Genomic DNA, 8,166 nt, shown 5'->3' with positions numbered 1-8,166 from the left:
GCTGGCCAGTCTCTGAGCCCACAGGTTGTGGTAGCGGAACCAGAGCAGGCCCAGCGCCTGCAGGAAGGGGTCCCGGTTCCCTTTCTCGGCCCCGAAGGCTGCACACGGCGGCGTGGGGACACAAGGCAGGAGATGAGAGCAGGACATGAGAGCGGTGGCGTGACCAAGGGAACCCAAAGGCGCAGAGCCCCAGCCAGAGCCCCGCGCCCCCCACACGCCGGCCCCGCGGCCTCACCGTACAGCCCCTGGGGTCCGCGCTGCCCGGTGGCGGGATCGGGCGCGGCCCACATGAGTAGGGAGTTCTGCGAGTCTCGAGGGAAGGCGGGATCGGGCCCCGATGCCAGCTGTCCCTTGGAGAAGCTCCGGAGCGCGTCGCTCCAGGAATGTGAAGAGCCATAGATGGAGCTGCCGTCCAGCCAGCCCGTCACCTCGTTGGTCTGCGGGGCCACGCGGCGGGTGAGCAGGGGATCGGGGAGCGGAGGCAGGTGAGTGCAGACGGGAGCCCAGGGCCGCACCTGCCCGGGGTCCCGCCCCCCTCCCGCCACTGGTCACCCCTCACCAGGTCCCGCGGGTTGCTGGGGCTCCGTCCGGTCTCGGGGTCCCAGCGGCTCCTCTGGAAAGGCAGCACCACGTCCCCGCGCTGGTCGGGATCAAACACAGGGTCCCCGGGTGGGATGCGGATGTTGAGGAACTCGGCGGGGCAGCCGGGCGTCTCCACACTCACCAGGTCCGAGAGCACGTGGTAGCCTGGCCACAGTGAAGAGGATGCTAGGGCCCAGGGTCACCCTCCTTCTACCTTAGATCTCCCTTCCTCCCTTGAAGCTTCAAAAGATACACCAGCCATTATGGGCAAGTCCAAGCCTTGACCACAGTCACTCCTTCCCAACCCTTTGTCTCTCCTGGCCCATCTGTGCCTACACCTGGTCCATGCTGTTGTCTTTGACAGTTTGGGCTTCTCCTTGGTAACTGGGAGGTGCCCAGTGAGTGTGCCTAGGCAAACCGGCCGGCAGCACCAGCTCCAACATGCAGCTGGAAGCCTGCCTGGAGGGCCTGACAGCCTCAGAGGGACATGGGACACTGGCAAGCAAGCATGGGTGCCCTGGGTGCTAGGCATTCCTCTGGAGCTACTCACCACTACTCAATAACTGGGTTAGGACACCCTAGCACTCCCAGTTTGACCTCCCCTCAGCCTGCTTTAGGAGCCTTGGGGACAAAGAGTAAGAAGAGTTCCCAGGGAGACTATATTATTGTCATGCTCCTGCCTTTACTCCTACCCCCACCAACAGCCCAACATGGAGGGATGCCCCTTTTCCCTAACTCTATCCTTCATCTTTCTGCCTCCCCCAACTAGACTTCACCTCAGCATGGATCCTCCCTCCCCAGCTTCTGCTTCATTCTACCCCACTGCGTCCTCTCCCAATTCTCTCTCATGTCTCAGATCCTCCCTCACTTCTCTCTTCATTCCTTGACCCCTCTTTAGACACAGAGCTGACCCCACTAGATTCCCCCCACAGAGTTGAGGTCCTCACCAAAGAAGACCCCCAACACCGTTCGGTTTCGCTGGGAGGCCTGCCCTGCAGGGCCCTTCATGGCAGTGTTGCTAAGGTCCCGGGCATTGGGCAGGTAGGGTTCTCCCAAGGGCTGGTAGACACCATCTGCATAGCTGGCTGGGATTGTACGCTGTAGCCGAGAGCCTGGAGTAGGAGGAGAAAGGACAAGGAATCCTCAAGAGGCGCTATTGGCCTCCTCTCTCCCAGGCTTCCCACCACACCAGAGATCCTACAACCTCAGAAATGGATGGCATTTGCTAGTACCTGCCAGCTCTTGCTCTCCGACATCAAGTACTACCCTGGCCTGGGACTCTGTTTCCACTTGGCTCTCACCTACCTTTGCTGCCCCATCTGTGCTCCATAAGGTTGTTGTACCACCCATCAAATCGTTGCACCTCCCACGAAATGGGGTTCTCAGCTTCTGTGTGAGAATAGAGGGAATCAGCCTATGAGAGGACAGGCGGGTATACAGGGTATGGGTTCCATGAGCCTGGCACATGGAGCAGAAGAAAGTGGACACCCAGCACAGGTATGGGAGGCAAAGTACAGAAGGAGAAACCAGGACAAAGTAATATCCAAACTCAAGCCCAATCTGTAAGCTACTCAGCAGGGGAGACATGGTGGGGAACACTAAAGTAGTGTAGTGGGGTGCAGTGTGTGCTGACAAATGGCCTCAAAGAGAAAGTGGGGACTGGAAGAGAAGAAAGAATAGTGGTGATGGGGAAAAGGACACACAGGTTTCCTGTCCCCTTCATACCTCATCTCCCCAGGACAGAGCAGAAACAGAGACCATCCTTAGCCCTAAGACACCTCACAGAGTATGAGTAAGCCACACCTCATACCTGGGAAGCACAGATCATTCTCTGACCAGTCCCTGGGCAGGGGCAGCAGGGAGAAGGGCCTAGCCCTCTCTGGCTGAGCAGAGCCCCAGGCATGGGTGTGGTGTTGCTACTCTATTTTTTTTTTCTAGTTTCTTGGGTAGGACCAGGGACGGGACTGGTTGTATAAATGACTTTGCCCTTTTCCCGTTTGGGGCATCTTGTCTCCCTTATAATTCTTTCTCTTTAGCCTATTATACTTTCCAAAAACTAGGAAGCGCTCAGCTGTTGAGGGAAGCTCTGAGGAACAAGGAACAGAGGGAAGGGTCCAGAATGAGGGGTGGAGCTCAGACCTTTCTGGTCAGTAGATCAAATGACCTGGCCAGATTCGTTTACCCAGATTGGGAGGCTACAGAGCTGAGGCTCCCTTTTTGTTCACCTCAGAGAATAGACAAAAGAAAAGGACTCTTGCTCTCCCCACCCAGACCAAGAACAGGGTCTCTGAGCTACACTCTCACCCGACATGCACTCACACAGACACACAAATACGCACTCACCAGGGGGTCAGGGAGGGAAAATAACTGGGCCTGATGTTTGAGCAACGAACCCAGCTGAGGGTCCGAGAATTGGGGCAGGGACTAGGGCAGCCACATACAGGTGATCACTAAAATAAGATGAACTAGTGACAGAGCAAGGAGGGAACCTTTGGGGAGGACACAGGGAGAGTGCTTCTTGGGGATAAGAGGCAAGAGCTGGGGGAGAAAAGGAAAACCAAAGTCCAAGGAAAGAAGAGAGCTGGAAAGAGTGTGAATGTTCCTCTGGCAATGGAGAAGCTTCTGGGGCCTTGCCACCATCCTGTCACCTCCAGCCAGGACAGACCATTCCACAGGTTTTCTCTGCTTCTGCTTTTGTATTTCCCATTCCTAATGATTTAAGACTCGCTCTTTTTGCAAGTGCCTAACTTGTGGCACTTTAAACCCACCTCCCTCCCCAGAGACCCGGACTACAGAGAGCAGCCTCTAATTCCAGTAAGAAACTTACCAAAGCTGAAGATAGCAAGATCAAACTCTTGTGGATCATATTATTTTTGTTTCTGATTATATCATTTTAAAATACTGGTGACTCCTCCTCAGCTTTGGGTCCAATCTTATCCCATGATCCCTTATTGTCTTTTGTGTCTAATCAATCTTTTTTCAATTTTCAGTCATGGGCCTTACTTCATAGAAAAAGAGAGAAGAGGCTGATGCAGCTGATGCCTGTAATTCTAACACTCTATGAGGCCAAGGCAGGTGGATTGCTTGAGCTCACAAGTTGGAGACCAGCCTGAGCAAGAGTGAGATGCCATCTCCACTAAAAATAAAAAAACTAGCTTGGTGTCATGGAGGATACCTATAGTCCCAGCTACTCAGGAGCCTGAGGCAAGAGGATCACTTGAGCCCAAGAGGCTGAAGTTGCTTTGAGATATGATGATGCCAGGGCACTCTACCCAAGGTGATAGACTGAGACTGTGTTAAAAAGAAAGAGAGGAAAGAGACAGGACAAAGGGCCTCCAAACTGCAAGGGATAAAATAGGAAATGCTGAAACAGTCATTGAAGACTCCTTTCCTTTGTGTATTTGGGGATAATTTTCATTCCTTTAGCTATTCTTTTATTCAAAATCTAGAGCTCCTATCACCTCCAGGGCATTATGTTAGTCAGGGAATATGGATACGGAGATGAATATGACACAGATCCTGTCCTTGGGGGAGCCCAGAGGTTCCTAAGTCCCTCTGCTCTTAATCATACTTGTCCTCCAATCTGTACTCACCCATGGGGGCCCAAGGACCAACTAGCAGTGTCCATGCCAGAGCCAGGCAGAAGCGCATGATGAAAATAATAAGAACTTGTGTGTTCGGATACCTCAAAATGGAGACTCTAGAAAAGAACACAGAGTGAGATCCAGCTGTTCAGAAGAATCAGACCAAAGCTTCTGCACATCCCTATGAACAAAGCCTGGGGCTGGGCCAAGGCTATAGAAGCAAAATCCAGGAGACTCACACTTTCCTAAAATTCTTTTATTCTCTCAACGAATACTTGATGAGCACCCACTATGTACTGGGCACTGGAGATTAAGAGATGAACAAAACAAACAGAAATCCGTGTCTTAATGAACTTTACCTTCTAAGATTAGCTGGAAAATCTTGCCTTGGCCCACCTTCCCAGAGAGCTTGTTCCTTGGACAGAGCCGTGGGTATCAGGAAACAAGGGCTGAGGTCTCACTGCTGCAGCCAGTCCACCCTGGGATCTTGGGTAAGTCACTTAACTTACCTGATTCTTGGTTTCCTCTTTGGCCTATGGGAGTAAATATACCTGAACTGTTTACTTCCCAGATTGGTTGCCAGACTCAGATGTGAGACTCTGGTTGAATTCAAAGCAAGAAAAGTAACAGGTGTTTTGCAAATGTGCTGTAGAGCGGTCAGGCTGAAGCTTGGCTCCTCTAGATAGATTCAGAAGGTATGTAGTTCCAGGTGTTCAAGTGTTTTAGTGTGTGCTTCCTGCTGTCTCTCCCTAGCCCAACAAACCACCTGGGGACAATAGGAAAACAGAGATAGCAGGGGATGCAGGCTGGGAATTCTGAGAGGCACAAGGAGTACCTAAGGCTACTGAGCATCTCCTAAAAGTACCTTGGAGATTAGGGATAGGACAGAGGAAATAGGGGGCCCAGGGGAAGCCTCATCTCCACCCATACCTCAAGGCTCCTGGCTGGGTTGTCTGATCATAGAGACCCAGAGAGTGACCTCATCCCCACTTCCTATCTCCCATGAAACACATGAAAACACCCAGGCTTTGCCATAACTCAAAAGTTCAGTGTTCTACCCACTCCATCCCACAGAGTCTGTCCAGGTGCTGACCTTTGATAGTGTGCGAAGAGCTGGGCTTTGGATGGTTAAGGCTACAAGGCTGGACATGCTAAAGTAGCCATAGTGGTCTTCCCCTAACCTAAGATGTCCTGTCCCTTCTACCTTACCATTGTCTCTTCAAGATCCTGGGCTCCAAACACTTAATGTACCACTCAACCCCTGAGGGCATGCGGTGGGCTTTCAGGACAGGCTGTGGAGATGCTTGAAGAGGAGGAGGGCATGCTTAATAACCACCTTCCTGCTGTTTGTGGATGGGTACCCCTTAATGACTTACATGGCAAATGGAGCAGTAACTTCTCAACAACCTTGAAAGGAAGACACAACCCCAGCACAGGGCAGTGAAGCCCCAGGCAGTGGCAGAACCGGGGAGAGAACACAGGCTTCCCTGGTTGAAGTTCTAGAGTGATGACTCTGGTGGCCCTGGGGTTGGGGAAAGACAAATCAAAATCATAGATTCCAACCTGGTACAAAGGGAGGATTGAGGGGGCAAAGCCCGGATTCTAAAAGCCCAGAGTTCCCACTCTGGCATGTTGTGCTGGTGCCAGGAGATCCCCCAGGCAAAGAAAGCCACCCAACGTTCCCAGGTCCCAAGAACTTATTCATTCAAAACTTTGGTAGGGCAGAGTATAGGCCCTAACAGGGTTCATTTTAGTCTTAGGATAACATCGGAGGTGCACGGGGGATTAGAATTTCACTTCCCTGGAAAAAAAATGAGGCAGAGCTGGGGCGCCTACACTAAGGCCCTGTGCTTGGAGTGCCCTCCCCTAGAGTGCCCAGGCCAGTGGGCCAGCAGAAGCGCTCCGGATCTGACCTGTACTTGCGGCGTCCCCGGAGCCTCGGACTGCTGCGTGGTTCCCTCCTAACTCCTGACTCCGCCGGCGAGCCGGCTCTCGCCTGCCTGCCTCTCCAGCTCTGCGCCCGGGCGGGCGGGCGGGGCTGGGGGTGACGAGTGGATGGCGCGGCTGGCTGTAAGGCGGGGCAGGGCGGAGTGGGGCGGGATAGAAGTTGGAGTTGGGGATCTGTCGAGGTGCTTCCTGCGGACCCAAACGCTCCAGGTGAGACAGCAGCGACTCGTAGCTCTCAGATGGAGATGTCCCTTCCCTAACCAGGGCTCTGCTAGTGTGGCCACGCGGGCAGCGAAAAGGGCAAGTCTGCTTCTACAAGTTTGATGGGGTGGGGAGAACGTGGAAGAGGGAGAGGGTGTGAGGAGGGGGCGCTCTCCCCAAATCCTCTCCGCGCCGTTGGGACCGGGCTTTAAGACCTAGACCCACAGACCAGGCAGGCGTCAAAGCAAGTCATCCGTCCGTCCTAAAATCCTCTAAGAACCAGTGGTAACTCCTTCCTCCTGGGCGCCCCGTGACATCTTGGGGGTCTCTCTGCCCTGCGAGCCTCGCCCACTCTTCACCAGACCCGGAATTGAATCGCTAGGTTTGCTCTGGAATTCCCTAGGTGCTGGGCATGGGGGTGGAGGTGGGAGGAGGGTGGGTAGAGGAGGAGGGATTGGAGGGATGGCTGCGAGAGGGTGGGGGTTCGGGGGCAGACATGGGGTAGCAGGGCCCCAGCGCACCTGGCCTTCCTCTGTCGGCAGCGGGGAGAGAGAGGCAGCGTGCAGAGCCTCAGATGCAGTCTGAGAAGGTTTGGGAATGATTCGAAGTGGGGGGCGGGGAAGCACTCAAGACCTGGTTCGTCCGGTCCCAGCCTGGTCTTTAAGTGAGTTAGGAAAGGAGTAGGTGTTGGACAGGAGCCCCGCTGAGGGAAAGGGAGCGCGCTTTTGATGACAGAATGTCGCGCTCTTGTTCCCTCCCTACTCCCAGCCCCAGCATCACTGTTTGCGAGGTTCCATAGGAGGAGGTGAGCTGCGCAGGCTGCTACGCACACTGTCTGCAAGAGGCAGGTACGAACAGTGGCCCGGGCATGGGTGGCAGAGGAGGATGCGATGGCTGGAGTCTTGTGCGGTCTAGAGGGGTGGGTTTGGAGGGAGTCTTGACATGCTGCTCCCGTCGCGGTCCCTAGGGGCGCACTTCCTGCTTCCATCCTTACCCAGTTCGGATCAAGAGGGAGTTCTACAAAGACGAAGTTTGGCAAGAAACTAAGGCGTCAAGGAAAATTTAAGGGATTAAGGCCACAAGGTTTACAAATACTGAACCCTTATTCAGCTTAACTGGAGTCAGGATAGTTTACATTATCCTGCACCCCTGAGCTCCTTACCCAGATCAGCCCCTACTGGGGATCTTGCCCCAACCCCTTTCCAGATCTTGTTCTGTTTCTCCAGGTAACTCCTACTTTTGTGCAACAGTACACAGACATTCACAAACAGGCAGACCCCAAAATACACACACATCCCCTTCGTGGAAGAGGTAAATTCTAAGGGACAGGAGTCCCACAGGGTCCCCTTAGCCAGCCACAGCTATAAACTTTTAACGGAGTCTACCTCAACCAGAGTAATAAACTGTCACATTCCTGTAGCAATGCATCACCAATCAGAGCTCTTGGCACTCACTCCCCCTTTGTAAAGAATTGGTAGTTCTTACTCTAGGGGTTCTGGCTGATGGGGGAGGTGGAAAAGAGCAAGACTTTAGGAAGACAGTCCTGTCAAGCTATGAGGGAGGCCACAGACACTAACAAAGCATGTAATTGGGGGGGGTTTGCCCGTAGCTCAGTGGTTAGGGCGCTGGCCACATGCACGGGTGCTGGTGGGTTCAAACCCAGTCCAGGCCTGCTAGACAACAACAAATAGCTGGGCATTGTAGTGGGCACCTGTAGTCCCAACTACCTGAGAGGCTGAGGCAAGAGAATCACTTGAGCCCAAGATTTTGAGGTTGCTGTGAACTATGATGCTACGGCACTCCACAGCACTCTGCCAAGGGCGACATAATGAGACTCTGTCTCAATAAAAAA

General features: G+C 53.6%; 1 protein-coding gene across 1 annotated transcript in view; it reads right to left on the bottom strand.

Annotated features, from left to right (window-relative positions):
• Window positions 1-4,233, bottom strand: part of DUOX1 (dual oxidase 1) — a 29,733-nt gene extending 25,500 nt beyond the window's left edge. The window contains exons 1-6 of the mRNA XM_003791794.1: window positions 4,176-4,233; window positions 1,888-1,971; window positions 1,530-1,694; window positions 560-747; window positions 236-437; window positions 7-98 (exon numbers count right to left, since the gene is read on the bottom strand). Of these exons, the coding sequence (XP_003791842.1) occupies window positions 7-98; window positions 236-437; window positions 560-747; window positions 1,530-1,694; window positions 1,888-1,971; window positions 4,176-4,233 (789 nt within the window). The remainder of the gene's footprint in view (window positions 1-6; window positions 99-235; window positions 438-559; window positions 748-1,529; window positions 1,695-1,887; window positions 1,972-4,175) is intronic.
• Between the last annotated feature and the right edge of the window lie 3,933 nt (window positions 4,234-8,166).

This window comes from Otolemur garnettii, unplaced genomic scaffold (genome assembly GCF_000181295.1).
Source record: "Otolemur garnettii isolate 467f Iridium unplaced genomic scaffold, OtoGar3 scaffold00050, whole genome shotgun sequence".
In the NCBI taxonomy this organism is placed as follows: Eukaryota; Metazoa; Chordata; class Mammalia; order Primates; family Galagidae; genus Otolemur; species Otolemur garnettii.
Note: the sequence above shows the minus strand (reverse complement) of the source record. Positions and strands in the feature narration are given on the sequence as shown.